Source organism: Mobula hypostoma, chromosome 5 (assembly GCF_963921235.1).
Source record: "Mobula hypostoma chromosome 5, sMobHyp1.1, whole genome shotgun sequence".
Lineage (NCBI taxonomy): Eukaryota > Metazoa > Chordata > Chondrichthyes > Myliobatiformes > Myliobatidae > Mobula > Mobula hypostoma.
Window position 1 is genome coordinate 171,872,594 of NC_086101.1, and position 17,801 is coordinate 171,890,394.

Here is a 17,801-nt window from a genome sequence, read left to right on the forward strand (position 1 = left end):
TTCAAATAATTAGCAAGCATCTCCTGACCCCAGCAAACAGGATTTTTAAGAGCCTTAGACAGATTTAACTTAAAAAGTGAACATCCCAGGAGAGAGTGCGATGTGTTTAATGAGGATAAATCTGGCGAGGTGGTGAAATATACCTGATAAATGAAAGCCTATTCCACCAAGGCTTGCCCTGTGAAGGCATTTGATGTGATTTATATCTAAAAGCAGCACCAAGAGAGAATAATTATTTAACCTTGTATCGGGTGAACGACTGATTTGTTAACAGCAAGAGGAGTACCATTATGATTGCAGATATCACCAGGTTTAAGAACAGTTATTACCCTTCAGCCATCCAGCTCCTGAACACCGTATGGGCTCACTTTCAAGGACTCAACAACTCATGTTCTCAGTTTTTATGTATATATATGCCTGTCATCTATTCCGTCTATCTATCTATATGTAGGTATATATGTGTGTGTGTATTATTTATATATTTAGTTATTATTTTGGTTTTTTTTTCTTTTTTTGGAATTGTACAATATGTTGTCTCTTGCATCTTGGTTGTTTGCCTTTGTGCACAGTTTTTCATTGATTCTATTGTGTTTCTTTGTATTTTCTGTAAATGGCTACAAGAAAATGAATCAAGATGGTATATGGTGACATATATGTACTTTAGTAATAGATTTACTTTAAAGTTTTGAATTTTGAACTGAACTGTTGGATAAATTATGTGCTGTTCCCACTCACCAGAAGAGTAAGTTCAGCAGTGGTTGCCCACCCTTGTTTGCTGCCCTTTCCATTTCCATCCCCCAGCACCCTCCAGCCATGGGAACATCACAGTATTTACAACATTAATGGAAGTGGCCAGGGTGGGTGAGGAAGCCCCTCAATTATTTTAGTGGTACAGTATTACACCCAGAATAGCAGCAATAGGAATGTAATAACAGCATGGAAAGCATTGACAATGAATGTAAAGATTGTAAAGGTATTGCACAGTTCATTCTTGTTAATATTTTTATTGTGAATAAAGTATATTTTGCTAAAAAAAAGGTGGACAGATATTTGATATTCGGTGGGTTGTTTACTATGTACTTGCAGCTACTCTATTTGATTTAATAGCTATTTGTGACTTTGTCAGGAGTGGAAAAGAAGCTATGGTGTTGAGTTCTAAAAAGGGAAAGGTCGTTGCCAAGCTGCCAGCCAGTGATGCAGCAGCATCCATCCAAGGAGTGGCAGTCACCAAAGATTATTTCCTAGTAGTCTGCAGGTGCGTATTGTGTAACACCAAGCTCTTGTTCAATAAAAACAAAGTGAAAAATAACTGAAGGGTTTCGGCCCAAAATGTTCACAATACTCTTTTCCATAGATGCTACCTGGCCGGCTGAGTTCCTCCAGCATTTTGTGTGTTGCTTGAAAAATAATAGAGAATAGAAGTGAGCTTTGGAGCTCTCTAGGGGAAATTGTTTCCTTTATTAGAACTTGGTAGTTGTAATTAGGAGACACAAGTACAAATTACCTTTTTATGGTTTAACTGGAAGTAGTGAAAGTATTACAATTCTAATGCAGATAGACTAGAATTGCTAAATTTACATCAACAAAAATTTGTACATGCTGGTTATCGGAGCTAAGAATGAAAACTGGACATTGATAGTAGTATTATCATATCGGGACTGGAAAGATAGGTTCATATGTTTTCAAAGTTTTAAGGAATTTTCTTAAAACAATTGCATTTTTACAATCTGTTTTATTTAAGTCTTTGATTGGCTACTATGCTTACCCAATGTTTTCCATATTTTGTCAGTTAATTATCCTTATTTCCTGGACGTTACACTGTTCACTCCACTATTTCCATTGTGTTTTCCATAGTAACTTTTCCTTATGAAGGGTATTCTGTTTGCCAAAATATGATATTTATGAAAATTAAGCCACAATCCAAAGAACCAAATTGATTTTCAAGCACAATTTATTCTGAACGTAATTGATACTGAATGTAATAAGTATTCTACAATGCACTTGAAAACTTTTTCTTGAAAATATGACAATATTTCAAAATGGCACAGGTCATAAGACCATGAGACATAGGAGCAGAATTAGGCCATTCAACCCTTAGAGTCTGCTCCGCCATTCCATCATGGCTGATCCAAGATCCCACTCAACCCCAAATGCCTGATTTCTCACTATAACTATCAGTTTTCGCTTTAAATATACCCACGGTCTTGGCCTCCACAGGTGTTTATGGCAGAACGTTCCACAGATACACTACTCTGTGGCTAAAAAATAATTCCTCCTTAAGTCTCTTCTAAAGAGTCACCTCTCAATTTTGAGAGTGTGCCCTCTAGTGCTGGACATCTCCACCACAGGAAACACCTTCTCCGCATCCACCGTATCTAGTCTTTTAAAATTCGGTAGGTTTCAATTAGATACCCCCAGATTCTTCTAAATTCCATTGAGTACAGGCCCAAAGCTGCCAAACACTCTGCATATATTAACCTCTTCATTCCTGGAATCACTCTCGTAAATCTCCTCTTGACTCTCTCCAATAAGATATGGGACCCAAAACTGTTAACAATACTCCAAGTGTGGCCTGACTAATATCTTATAAATCATCAGCATTATCTCCTTGATTTTAAATTCTATTCCCCTTGAAATAACTGCCAACATTGCATTTGCCTCCTTTACCACAGACTCATCCTGTAAATTAACCTTCTGGGAGTCTTGCATGAGGACTCCTAAGTCTCTTTGGACCTCTGATGTTTGAATTTTCTCCCCATTTAGACAATAGTCTCCACTTTTGTTCCTTTTACCAAAATGCATTATCATACATTTCCCAACCCTATATTCCATCTGCCACTTTTTTGCCCATTCTTTCAATTTGTCCAAGTCCTGCGGCAATCGCATTGCTTCCTCATCACTACCTACCCCTCCGCCTATCTTTATGTCATTCGCAAACTTTGCCACAAAATCATCAATTCCTTTATCCAGATCCTTGACAAACAATGTGAAAAATAGTGGTCCTGTTAGTGACGCCTGAGGAATACCACTAGGCACTGGCAGCCAACCAGCAAAGCCCCCTTTATTCCCACTCACTGCCTCCTGTCTGTCAGCCATTCCGCTATCCATGCCAGTATCTTTCCTGTAATGCCATAGGATTTTATCTTGTTAAACAGCCTCGTGTGCGGCACCTTATCAAATGCCTTCTGAAAATCAAAGTAAATGACAACCACTGCCTCTCCTTTGTCCACCCTGCTTGTTACTTCCTCGAAGAATTCTAACAGATTTGTCAGGCAAGATTTCCTTTTACAGAAACCATGCTGACTTTGACTTATTAGTCTCTAAGTACCCCAAAACCTCATCCTTAATAATGGACTCCAACACTTTTCCAACCACTGAGGTTAGGCTAACTGGCCTATAATTTCCTATCTTTTGCCTGCCTTCCTTCCTAAAGAGTGGAGAGTCATTTGCAATCCTCCAGTCCTCCAGGACCATGCCAAAATCAAATGATTCTTGAAAGATCATGACCAATGCATCCAGTATCTCTTCTGCAACCTCTCTCAGGATTCTGGGATGTAGTCCATCTCGTCCAGGTGACATTTCCACCTAAGACCTTTGAGTTTGCCTAGCACATTTTCCTTTGTAATAGCAATGGCACTCATAGAAACTTAGAAACATAGAAAACCTACAACACAATACAGGCACTTCAGCCCACAAAGCTGTGTTGAACATGTCCTTATCTTAGAAATTACCTAGGGTTACCCATAGCTCTCTATTTCTCTCAGCTCCATGTACCTATCCAGGAGTATCTTAAAAGACATTATCGTATCTGCTTCCACCCGTTATCGCCGAAACCCAGTTGAGCCAAAGCCCTCCCACTCCGTTTCCCTCTACTCAACACCCACTATATAAAGCTGTCTCCTTTTAAACTCTTCTCACTGTTCTAACTGGCTGACGTCCACGTGCTTGCACAAACCGCTGGAGAAATAAGTCACTCACTCCTGCTCCCCGATGCTCACAGACCTCTAGCACATTGCTAGTGTCTTCCACAATGAAGACAGATACTAATTACCCATTAAGTTCATCTGCCATTCCTTTGTCCCCCATTACTACCTCACCAGCATCATTTTCCAGTGGTCCAATATTAACTCTCACCTCCCTTTTACTCTTTATATAACTGAAAAAACTTCTGGTATCCTGCTTTATATTATTGACTAGTTTGCCCTTGTATTTCATCTTTTCCCTTCTTATAGCTTTTTAGCTGCCTTTTGTTGGATTTTAAAAGCTTTCCAGTCATTCAACTTCCCACTCACTTTTGCTGACTTATATGCACTTTCCTTAGCTTTTATGCAGTCCCTAACTTCCCTTGTCAGTCACGGTTGCCAACCCCTGGCATTTGAGAACTTCTTCCTTTGTGGGACATATCTATCCTGTGCCTTGTGAACTATTCCCAGAAACTTCAGCCATCTCTGCTCTGCTGTCATCCCTGCCGGTATCCTCCTCCAATCCACCTGGGCAAGCTCCTCGCTCATGCCTCTGTAATTACCCTTACTCCATTGTGATACTGATACATGTGCCTCTCAAATTGCAGCATGAATTCAATCATATTATGATCACTGCCTCCTAATGGTTCCTTTACATTAAGCTCCCTAATAAGTTCTGGGTTCTACACAACTTCCAATCTAAGATAGCCTTTCCCTGAATAGGCTCAAGCACAAGCTGTTCAAAAAAGCCATCTCGTAGGCATTCAACAAATTCCCTCTCTTGTGATCCGACACCCTCCTGATTTTCCCAAGCCCTTCGCATATTGAAGTCCCTTATTACAATTGTGATATTACCCTTATTACATGACCTTTCCAAATTCCTTTGTAATCTCATCTCCACATCTTGGCTATTATTTGGAGGCCTATATATGATTTTCATAACTTTAACCCTTGCTCACTCCTGTAAGGAGTTAGTCATCTCTCACTCCTTACACCACTCTGAAACAAACCCCCACAAACTCATCTGGGTATCCTCTTCTGAAGGAAACTTTATACTTCAGGAGATTGTCACTGTGGAGCTCATGAATTTCCTCCCTTTAGTTAAGTCTTCTACTGGGTGAAGGTGGTATTTCTACTATTAGCTCCATGATATATCAGCATAGGAGCAATGTCTGTTCACTCAAGTTGTATTTGCAAATTCCTGATTTGAAATCAACATCAGTATGAGCTTGAAACCAAAATCTGAGTTTCAAATTAGCGGTACGTAAATCTGGATTTCTGAACTTGAATAGAATTATCTTAAATGAGGCCTCTCCATATGTTCATTACCAGTGTGTTCTGAATGCTGTTTTCATTATCAGTGTGTTCTGAATGCTGTGATCATCACCAGTGAATTTTTTTCCATTTCTCACACTGTTATTTCAGGTATCCATGCTCAAGGCTGCGTGAAGTGCTCCACATTGAACTGTTTGGTGCGAAGACTTTTGCTTATGTCCGCACGGTAACAGGTTGTTGTAATCATCACCTTTCCTTCCTGTCTGTGAACGACTCAGGTTCTCATCTTGTGGCAGTCTGCTGCGCTCTCAAAATGAATATCTCCAAGGTTGTCTCCTGGAACCTAGAAACAGAAGACCACAAGCACTTGGCCACTTTCTCTTCAATAGCAGTTGGAGGCAAGTGATCTCTCCCCAAAATGACTAGGATTGCATTTCAAAAAGTCTCCAGGCATGTTGAGAAATGAAGATGAACCAACAAATGAGAATATCCTGGTGTTTTGTTTTACATCTGTTGTATGAGGTGACATCCATCGGTTATTGTCTGCACTGTCAATGTTCATCACTAGTTCATGTTGTGAAGGAGAGACTGGGAAAGATAAAGGGTTCATTTGATGAGTGGGTTTGTAGACCCTGCCTATTAGTTTGGCAATTGGCACCAAGCTTTTTACAGCATGAAATCCAAACTTCCACCCACCCATCAATCCATCCACCTGTGCTTTCAGCCCTTCAAGTCATGCAGCCCAGAAATGCCCAATTTAATCCTAGCCTAATCACGGGACAATTTACGATGACCAATTAACCTACTGACCAGTAGGTCTTTGTACTGTGGGAGGAAATCCACGCGGACATGGGGAGAACATACAAACACCTTACAGGCTACAGCGGGAATTGAACCTTGGTTGCTCATGCAGTAAAGCGTTATGCTAACCACTACACTACTATGCCGTGGACTGTGGGTGTAAATTTTGTTCCAATAGCTTTCTCTGTCAAAACAACAAGCTCTCTTAACAGTCCAGGCTCCTCACTGAAAATCTCTGAGTTTGCAGCCGGAAACTGGAATTCATTTTCAATCAGAGGCTACACAAGGTATTGCAGCTACCAGAATCTGGAGCAACAAGCATTCAGCTGCAGGAAGTCCATGGGTCGAGCAGCAGGAGGAAAGGAATTTCCTGATGGTGGATTTCAACCTGAAGTGTTGACTGTTCCTTTCCTCCCACAAGCGCTGCTTCTGAGTGCCTCCAGGAGTTTGCTGCTCCTAGTCTTAATCAATTCAAATGGAACAGCTGAACATTTATGGAGAATGGACAGAATTATTTTTAAGTAACAAATTAATTGAAATCATTTTCAGAAAAAACATCTCATTTCTTCATTTTTTCCTTCGTTGTTCAATGGTTGAATGATAGTTCAATGAATTGGCTGTTTCAATGTAACACATATTGTGGTGTGTTATTCACAGGCACCAACCACATAGTTACCTTACCCTGCACTGCTTGTTTCTACCTCCTACCCAAGATCCACAAACCGAACTGTCCAGATAGGCCAATTGTTTCTGCCTGCTCCTGTCCCACTGAACTCATGTCTGACTCTATTTTATCCCCCTTGGTTTAGTCCCTTCCCACCTGCATCAGCACACATGCTGTTGATCTCAACAATGTTCAATTCCCTTGCCCTGATTGTCTTATTTTCACTGTGGATGTCCAGTCCGTATACACTTCTAATCTTTAGCAAGAAGACCTTAAGGCTCTCCGCTTCTTTCTCAACAACAAACCTGACCAGTTCCTCTCTGCCACTCCTCCTCCTTCTGGGAGAAATGGTCCTCAGCTTCACCAATTCTTCTTTCAGCTCCTCACACATTCTCTAAACTCAGGGTGTAGCCTTGGACACCCACATGGGTCCCAGCTATGCCTGCTTTTTGATTGACTACATGGAACAGTTTGTGTTCTATGCATTCCATGATAATGCTCTCCAACTCTTTCTGTGCTTCATTGACAACTGCATTGGTGCTGCTTCTTGCACCCATGCTGAGCTCTTCAATTTCATCAACTTTGCCTCCAACTTTCACCCTGCTCTTAAATTCACTTGGTACATTTCTGACTCCTCTCTCCCCTTTCTTGATCGTTTTGTCTCCATCTCTGGAAACAAATTGTCTACCGATATCTTTTATAAACCTACCAACTCCCACGGCTAACTTGACTATATCCTCTTCCCACTCTGTCTCCTGCAAACATGCCATTCCTTTTTCTCAGTTCCATTGTCTACACCGTATCAGTTCCTAGGATGGGGCTTTCCTTTCCAGGACATCAGAAATGTCCTCTTTCTTCAAAGAATGGGAATTCCCTTCCTTCACCATTGCTGCTGTCCTTACTCAGATCTCCATTTCACGCACATACACACTCACCCCAACTTCCCGTTGCCTTAACAGGGATAGAGTTCCTCTTGTCCTCACCTACCACCCCATGAGCTTCCACATCCAAAACATCATTCTCTGCAACTCCATCATCTTCAACGGGACCCTACCACCAAACACATCTTTACATTCCGCAACTTAACTCTCCATTTTCCACAAGGACTGCACTCTCTGTGATTCCCTTATCCATTCGTCCCTTCCCTCTAATCTCTATTTTGGCATTTATTCCTCTAAGTGCAAAAATACTACACTTGTCCATTCACCAACATTCAGGGCCTCCAGCAGTCCTTCCAGGTGAGGCAACACTTCCCTTGTGAATCTGTTGGGGCTGTCTACTGTATCTGGTCCTCCTGATGTGGCCTCCTCTACACTGGTTAGAACTGACGTAGACTTGGGGACCACTTTTTCTAGCAACTCCACTCCATCCACAAAAAGCAGGATTTTTTGGTGGCCAACCATTTTAATTCATATCTCCTTTCCCATTCTGACATGTAAGTCCATAGCCACCTCTTCTGCCATGATGAGTTACTCTCAGAATGCAGGAGCAACACCATATATTCTGGCTTGATAGCCTCCAACCTGATGCCATGAACATTGATTTCTCCAACTTGTGGTATTTTTCCCCCTTCCCTTCCCTCTTCTTCTATTCCCCACTCTGGTCTCTTACCTCTTCTCACCTGCCTGTCACCTCTCCCTGGTGCCCGTCTTCCTTCCCTTTCTCCCATGGTCCACTTGTCTGTCCTATCGGATTCCTCCTTCTCCAGTCCTTCGCCCTTTCCACCAAAACCGCTTAGCTTCTTCCTTCATCCCTTCTCCCCCACCCACCTGGCTTCACTTACCACCTTTCAGCTTGTCATCTTTCTCCTCCCCCCACCTTTTTTTATTCTGGCATATTCCCCCTTCCTTTCCAGTCTAGTGGAAGGGTCTCGGACAAAACATGGACTGTTTATTCATTTCCGTAGATGCTTCCAGACCTGCTGCGTTCCGCCAGCATTTTGCGTATGTGTGTTGCGTATGCGTGGTGAATAGCCCTGCACGGCTTCTTCAGAAAGAGATATCAGCATCATTCTGGGCTGCTATTCAGCTGCTTACAATTCTAACTCTTTATTGAAGTAATTAATAGAAAAACTGAATCCCACTGTACACCTAAACAGGCTTGTATTGGCGGGAGACAACATGGATTTATGAAAGAAAAAGTATGTTTAGCAAACCTTATAGTGTTTTCGAGAGAACTGATAAGGAGGGAATCGTTAGATGCAGTGCCTTTGGACTTGTATATCTCAGTTCATAAGATGTCCCACAAAATTAGAATACATGGTTTAACACACAGGAACAGGAACAGACCTTTGGTCCACCTTTAGTGTGCAAACTAGTTAAACTGTAAGTAAATTCCTTAACTAGTTACCTCTACTTGCACAACGTCCATTTCCCTCCATTTTCTGCACATTCGTGTGCCTGTCTAAGAAATGCCCTGGCATTTGTTGAAGGTTGGGTATTGAATGGAAAACAAGAAGAAGAAATAAAAGGTTCTCTTTTAGGTTCAGAAGCTGTGAACAGTAGTAAGCCTGTGAATGCTGCAGAAATCAGTGCTGGAATCCCGACTGCTTGCAATCCACATCAATGGGATGAGGGGACCAAATGTAATACTGCTAATGATACAAAGCTGGGTACTAGAGTGGGTTGTGAGGAGAGTGCAGAGAGACTTCAAGGGAATATAAATGAATGGGCAAGATATGACAGATAAAATATAATGTAGGAAAATATGGTCTTTATCAGCTCTGGAAGCAAAAATAGAGAAGTAAATACTTCTCTTCATCAACCCTCTCCCACCTACCTACCTTCCCCTCACTTGGCTACAGTTATCACTTCGCAGCTTGTACTCATTCTGCTCCCTCCCCCACCTTTTCATTCTGACTTTTTCCTCTTTCTTTTCCAGTCATGATGAAGGGGACCAAAACCTTGATTCTTTATTCCTTTTCATAGATGCTATCTGACCTGCTGAGTTCCTCCAGCATTTTGTGTGTGTCACTCTGGAGAATCACTTACCTAAGAGTTTGTTTAACAGATTGAAGATTTATTGGTGTTCAAAGGAACCTAAGTGTACTTGTCCTTTATATCAATCACTTAAAGTTAAGAAGCTGGTATAATAAGCAGTTAGAAAAACAAATGCTACATTGGCCTTTAGTGCAAGAACACTTGAGTGCAAGAGTAAAGACAGCTTTCTGCAATGATATAAGTTCCTTGTTTAACTGTATTGGCACGTGGCCAAGTGGTTAAGGTGTTCGTCTAGTGATTTGAAGGTCGCTAGTTCGAGCCTTGGCTGAGGCAGCATGTGTATCATAGTCATAGTCATAGTCATACTTTATTGATCCCGGGGGAAATTGGTTTTCGTTACAGTTCAACATAAATAATAAATAGTAATAGAACCACAAATAGTAAATTATGCCAGTAAATTATGAAATAAGTCCAGGACCAGCCTATCGGCTCAGGGTGTCTGACCCTCCAAGAGAGGAGTTGTAAAGTTTGATAGCCACAGGCAGGAATGACTTCCTATGACGCTCTGTGCTGCATCTCGGAGGAATGAGTCTCTGGCTGAATGTACTCCTGTGCCCACCCAGTACATTATGTAGTGGATGGGAGACATTGACCAAGATGGCATGCAACTTAGACAGCATCCTCTTTTCAGACACCACCGTGAGAGAGTCCAGTTCCATCCCCACAACATCAGTGGCCTTACGAATGAGTTTGTTGATTCTGTTGGTGTCTGCTACCCTCAGCCTGCTGCCCCAGCACACAACAGCAAACATGATAGCACTGGCCACCACAGACTCGTAGAACATCCTCAACATCGTCCGGCAGATGTTAAAGGACCCCAGTCTCCTCAGGAAATAGAGACGGCTCTGACCCTTCTTGTAGACAGCCTCAGTGTTCTTAGACCAGTCCAGTTTATTGTCAATTCGTATTCCCAGGTATTTGTAATCCTCCACCATGTCCACACTGACCCCCTGGATGGAAACAGGGGTCACCGGTACCTTAGCTCTCCTCAGGTCTACTACCAGCTCCTTAGTCTTTTTCACATTAAGCTGCAGATAATTCTGCTTACACCATGTGACAAAGTTTCCTACCGTAGCTCTGTACTCAACCTCATCTCCCTTGCTGATGCATCCAACTATGGCAGAGTCATCCGAAAACTTCTGAAGATGACAAGACTCTGTGCAGTAGTTGAAGTCCAAGGTGTAAATGGTGAAGAGAAAGGGAGACAAGACAGTCCCCTGTGGAGCTCCAGTGCTGCTGTTCACTCTGTCGGACACACAGTGTTGCAAGCACACGTACTGTGGTCTGCCAGTCAGGTAATCAAGAATCCATGATACCAGGGAAGCATCCACCTGCATCGCTGTCAGCTTCTCCCCGAGCAGAGCAGGGCGGATGGTGTTGAACGCACTGGAGAAGTCAAAAAACATGACCCTCACAGTGCTCGCTGGCTTGTCCAGGTGGGCGTAGACACGGTTCAGCAGGTAGACGATGGCATTCTCAACTCCTAGTCATGGCTGGTAGGCGAACTGGAGGGGATCCAAGTGTGGCCTGACCATACGCCGGAGCAGCTCCAGAACAAGTCTCTCCAGGGTCTTCATGATGTGGGAGGTCAATGCCACCGGTCTGTAGTCATTGAGGCCACTGGGGCACGGTGTCTTCGGCACAGGGACGAGGCAGGACGTCTTCCACAGTACAGGAACCCTCCAGAGCCTCAGGCTCATGTTGAATACATGGCGAAGTACTCCAGGCTTTGAGCACCCAGGTACTGACACCATCCAGTCCTGCAGCCTTGCTTGGGCTGAGACGTTTCAGCTGTCTTCTCACCTGTTCAGCCGTGAAGCCCACCGTGGTGGTTTCCTGTGGGGGAGGGGTATAGTCATGAGAGCAGGGTGGGGGACTGTGAGGAGGGGTAGGAGGGGAGAGTGGAATATGTGTTGGTTGGGGGCCGACAACAGATGGCTCATATGGGGGAATGGGCAGGGGTCACAATGTCAAATCTGTTAAAGAACAGGTTAAGTTCATTGGCCCTGTCCACACTGCCTTCAGCTCCTCTGTTGCTAGTTTGCCAAAACCCAGTGATGGTCCTCAACCCCCTCCAGACCTCTCTCATGTTGTTCTGCTGGAGTTTCCACTCAAGCTTGAGCAAGGCACTTAACCACTCATTGCTCTGTGACGACACCGGTGCCAAGCTGTATGGGTCCTAATGCCCTTCCCTTGGACAACATCAGTGGCATGGAGAAGGGAGACTTGCAGCATGGGCAACTGCTGGTCTTCCATACAACCTTGCCCAGGCCTGTGCCCTGGAAACTTTCCAAGGTGCAAATCCATGGTCTCATGAGACTAACAGATGCCTATTATTATTATGTGTAACCATACCTGAATATTGAGTTTCGGTTTTGTTTCCCAACCAAAGGAAGGATATATTTACATTATAGGGTTTGCAATAAAGGTTCACCAGATCAATTCATGGGATGAAGTTATATTCTTTAAGCAGGTCGGGTCCATGATTTGAATGTGAAAGAATTAGAGGTGCTTTCATTGTTTTTATAAGGTTTGACAGGGTAGTTGCAAGGATGATGTTTGCTTGAACTGAGGTGTCTAGAATTAAGAGTTAAGTTTCAAAATACAAGGGTAACTAACCAGAAGCAAGCTGATAATTTATTTTTCACTGAGAAATTGTGACTCTTTGAACTTATCTACCCAGCAGGTCAATGAGGATTAGTCGGTCAGTCAAGAGTGAAACTGATTGATTCTTGGATATTAAGGAAATCAAGGTTTATAGGGTTTGTGCAGGATAATTTCAGTGAGGTAAAAGATCAGTCATGGTTATATTGAATGGTGGAGCAGGCAGAATGGCATTCTTGCATCTATTTCTTAAGTTGTTGCAGTTAGTTACATTCTTAAGTACTTCCCTGCTAAAGACGTCATGTGGGTTATTTAATCAGTACGCATGAGAAAATCATCTTGACAGATTGTTGATGTGCAAAATACTTGAGTCATATTGTTTAATTAATGTAGGAATTTACTCAGTGTCTAGTTGTAACAATATCCTGTTAGTCAATGTTAAATCTCTTAAAAGACTTTGTTAAATTGAATAGCTCAGCTAAAATACTACTGTAAATATTATAGTAGTCTCCACAAAGATCAATTAGCAATGCCAAGTGCATGCTTCTGACCCTTATTAAGTAATTTTGTTGAAAATGAGCGTGGGTATCAATCAGACAGGTCTAGTTGTAGGTCTAGGTAGAAAACAATTCTTGTTGATAGAACAACACCCCAGTATCAGGTGACAGCAGGAAAACGGATAAGGGAGAGTGGAAATCAGTGTCATTTGCAGACGATTAATGATATATTTTCACAAATATGTCTAAATAAGCATTAGTTATTTCAATATTTTAGGGACATGCCTTGACTTGCGTTTCTGTCTGGCAATCTGCAATGGAGAGAACTTTCTGCGGGTGTGGAACCTAGCTTTGAGGATAAATGATCAGTCGCTAGCCATCACTACAAATAATATGAAGAAGGCTGAAGGCATTGTAGAAATCACTCCTATGAAGAATAATCCCAGGTGAGGTTTCGATGTCTAAGATTTCGTTCATTGATAAAGTTATTTTTGTAAACAATAACTTGTTTTTTTTTGCCTTCCATTGAAAATGAAAAGGTGATGAGTATTGGTCAACAAAAGGGAAAATGCTGGGATCTGCAGAAGGTTATTGAATATTTCAGTGGAAGTGTTAGATTCTACATTATCTTTGAGCATTGGATTGAGAGAGTATCCTTACAGATAAAAAGTGCAATGGTAATCCGACCCACTCCACCCTCTCTTCATCTAAGGTGCTTTCGAAAACCTAAGTTGTTAACCCAGCTCTCGGTGATCTGGCCTCACATACTCTTGTCTTACTGTCATCTACGAGTTCTTATGAAAAGGCCATATCAGAAAAAACTGTTCTACCCATTTCATAATGCTGACCATGCATTTGCAACACTTGTATAGGTCCTCCCTGGGTTATGAATGACTGAACTATGGACCCGAGCATTTGGGAGATAACAGGATGGATGGGCCAGATTTGCTGGTTTCTGTGGAGTTGTGGGCATCCTCTGCCAAGTGGGAACAGGGCATTTCTGCATGCTTTCTCTCCTCACCCCTCTCCACAGCACTTAGCCCAGAACAATTAGGGGTTGGGTTAACCCAGGCAGAGGTGGGACCGCTGAGCAGACATGCTTACTCACCGAGTCAGTGAGGCCAGCTGACAGCTACTCTTCTCACGCCTGTTTGATGTCCCCCTGTGCTTTCTTACTCTCCTGTCACAGCTGTTCTGTTCCTTTCTGATTTACGACCAGTTTGGTTTACGAACCGTTCTCGTGAACAGAACCCTATCTTAATCTGGAGGGACCTGCACTGTTTATCTTATGCAGAATGTGACATAGTTGGTGGGGTGGGGATACCTCTCTACCAAAGGAGGTGTAAGGTGCTCTTTCCTTGGGCAAGGTGTGGCACCTGCTTAGCCCCCTGATCAGGGTCACGTGAAGCCATAGGAGCAGGTGGTGGATGGTCGTATGAGCAGCTGGTGCATATCACAGGTCCTGGTTATGCGACCACTGATGCCAGGCAGACAATTTGTGAAGAGTATTGTTAACGGCCGGGGTCACCCGTCTTGTAAAGACAATGCCCAGGAGAAGTCAATGGCAAACCACTTCCGTAGAAAAATTTGCCAAGAACAGTCAAGGTCATGGATACGAAAAGAATAAGAACAACAGTGTGAAGGGGCTCTTCCCCACAGGCAAAGACAGATCATAGACCATGATTTCCCACGTCATACAACACAGTATATAATGATGATGAATATGGCTGAATGTTAGATCCAACATTCCTGAGCTAGAACAGAGATCTCCTGGTCCTTACCTTTCACTCCTCCAGCCTCTGCATTCAATGGATCATTTGTTACAATTTTCACTGCTTCAACAATTTGGAGAGATTGATCCACACCCTCATGCAACCATTGGAGGTGTAACACCCGTCCTTCCATTTCTTCCCTTCCCAAACAGTTTTCCAATTCCCCTGCATCCCTTCCAATCCAGTGTACTGGACTTGGTGGTCACAATGTGATTGTACTGTATATTGAAGAAGCCCAATGCAGAGTGGATGACAGCTTAGTGAAACACCTGCATTCAGCATGCAGGAGTGAACTGTCGCTTCTAATTACCTGCCACTTTAATTCACCATCCCTCTCACACTCTGACCCCCCTGATGCACTGTTACAACAAGGCCCAACAGAAGCCTGAAGAGCACCACCACACCTTATGCGCATGGTAACCTGTAGGACTCAATATAAATTCTATAACTTCAGATAACTCTCATTTTCCTGCTCTTGATACCAAACAGGCCACTTTACATCCCATTCCTTTATTCTTCTTCCTTCCTTTGTGTTCTTAGGCCTACCATGACCCAGCAGGCCAGTCATTACATAAACTGCACAACATTAGCGCCACAGTACCATAGCAGTTAGCACAACGCTATTACAGCTCAAGGCGTTGGACTTCGGAGTTTAATTCCAGCGTCTTCTGTAAGAAAGTTTATACGTCCTTCTTGTGTGTACATGGACTTTCTCCAGGTTCTCCAATTTTCCTCCCGCAGTCCAAAAACATACCGCTTATTAGGTTGATTGGTCATTGTAAATTGTCCTGTGATTGGGCTATAGGGTTAAATTGCTGAGCTGCTGGGCTCGGTGGGCTGGAAGGGCCTATTCTGCGCTGCACCTCTAAATTAAAAAAAAAATTAAAATTAGGAACATGTTAGAGCTTAACTACCTCTTTACTACCACATCATTTCATCCTGTCAGAGAAATTCTTTTGTTCCATCCACTACCCTCCACACCTTCTCTGTCTCCTATGCTACTTGCTTCTCTCTTCCTCAGTTATGATGAAGGATCTGACTGAACTGTTATCTGTTTCTCTTTATCTGCATAAGATATTGTTTGGCATGTTGAATTTTTCCAGCATTTTCTGTTTTTCTTTTCAATTTTCTGCATCTACAAGGTTTTTTTAAATCTGCATTTACAGCTGAGTATATTTGGTCAAAGTGGACAATTTTTTTTCTAATTACATTCATGTGATGGTGATAGTTTTGCTAATACTTACTAAAATAATGCTCATGATGTTTTTATTGTTCTAGGTATCATGTACATTTCTGCAGTTGATCACAAATTTTCAGAAACAGCATAAATCTTTGAGAATGTGACCTGGACTAGAAAACAGGGAAAAGAAAATCTACTTGTAATTCCACCTCTAGGAATTAACATTAAACCACTTTCCTGTTATTTTAAAACAGGAAATAAAAGGTTCTGTAACAAAAAAGTGTTTACTCCCTAGATTTTTATATTTTTGTGTTACTTTTTTCAGTTATGCTGTATGCAGGAGCTTAAATTCTGAAGTTATATCGATCTGGAACATAAGAAAATCCAAGCATAAGGGGCAGGCAGTCCAAGTGGAGAGGGGTTTGGTTGACAGAACAAACATTGTACTGGTGAGAGATACAAAACTCTACATCCTTTCAGATAAAGGCACAACCACTCATGCTGAAATACCTCGGCCCATTTTCCAGGTAATTATATCTGTTTATTTCCTTTGACTACTCTAGAGCAAAATTATATATATGATCAACTTGGATTGGATGAAAAATATAGTGTGATTCAGTGGGATAGCGCTGACCATATAAAATAGTTGAAAGCGTACTTTTCAACCAAAAGAAAATTGGAAGAGGTATGTAGCATTGACAAGATTTACACCAAATCTTGTCCTGTATGCCATTAATTAGATCCCAGCCTAAGCTTACCTCATGGAAATTCAGTCTATTGCCTGGAGATAGAAAATCTAGCCCATAAAATGCTAGAAAGGTCCCATTATGAGTAGTTGCATGTTCTCTAGATATTAGTAGCTCAGATTATTTGTGTGAACACTGGAGTTCAATAATGCAACTCAGGGCTTTTTTAGCTTAGCCACTTCCATCATCCTGCAGTGCCCAGTCCCATGCAGTTGCTGTCTAAAGCAGCACCTAGATTCCTTGTTAATTATGATATCCTAAACATCCCTGTATTTTTTTTTTAAAAAGCTGTTCCTAAATACCTACAAGTTTAACTAAGTATTTGGCCATACTGTGAAATTTGTTTCTGTCTTGCACTGTACTGCAGCCACAAACAACAAATTTCATGTCATAGATCAGTGATAATAATTCTGATTGTGATATGCAGTAACTTCTCTGTTTGGAAATAATGTCAAATTTTGTCTGAGAAATCCTTGGTGTACTTTTCTTTGCTGTAAATACGATGTAAGTGAAAGTTGTTCTTGTTATCTCTTTGCCCCATAATTTTTTCTTGATCACCTTGACTTCAATCCCACTCAATCTCAAATATTCAAGACTCCATGCCCTTTATCACTGTGATTAAGACTATTCATTAAATTACAATAGCTGTCGTCTGTTCATTTTCTATAAGTTACCCCTCAGTGATATATCCTAAAGATGACCTTGAACTATTGTAAATGAATGATGCACGACTCTACTTCCCCAGCATTTATCTTGTTTCTCCTATCTGCTTGGGTGATATACCTTGTCTTTACTGAGTATCCATTTCCTCTCATTGAAAAGTCTATCCCATTGTTCCAGTCCCATCACAATGACTACATACTCTGCCAATACTTTCTCCAATTACTCCCGTCCAACTATTTTCTCACAGTCTGATAAAAAGATCGTTTAACCTTTGCACTTTTTCTATCCGTGATTATTAGCCTGAACCGACTGAGCATTTCATTAACTCCTGTTTATCTTCCGATTTCTAGTATTGGAATTTATCTTGTAAATTTATCATTTTACTTTATGTTTATTTCAGACTCTCCTGATGTATGATCTTCTAAAGAAAAAATACACAACAAAGTTGACTGGCCTGCACATTATCCCAAGCCCTAAACATGAATACAGAATCTTGGAAGGGGATCTACTCCTTGGGTTATCTGAATACAGGTGAGGATGTACTCACAGGTGACAAATACTTTGAAATACAATTGAAAGCTGAAAATATATTTATTTGTCCTTGGGTTATAATGTACAAAATCAAGTGATAGGTCAGG

General features: G+C 41.8%; 1 protein-coding gene across 1 annotated transcript in view; it reads left to right on the forward strand.

Moving 5' to 3' along the window:
* The window catches only part of si:ch211-212k18.6 (NACHT domain- and WD repeat-containing protein 1), an 81,862-nt gene that overhangs the window by 42,451 nt on the left and 21,610 nt on the right, over positions 1-17,801 (forward strand). The window contains exons 8-12 of the mRNA XM_063049747.1: positions 1,127-1,255; positions 5,388-5,434; positions 13,080-13,248; positions 16,080-16,281; positions 17,564-17,694. Coding sequence (XP_062905817.1) covers positions 1,127-1,255; positions 5,388-5,434; positions 13,080-13,248; positions 16,080-16,281; positions 17,564-17,694 — 678 coding nt within the window. The remainder of the gene's footprint in view (positions 1-1,126; positions 1,256-5,387; positions 5,435-13,079; positions 13,249-16,079; positions 16,282-17,563; positions 17,695-17,801) is intronic.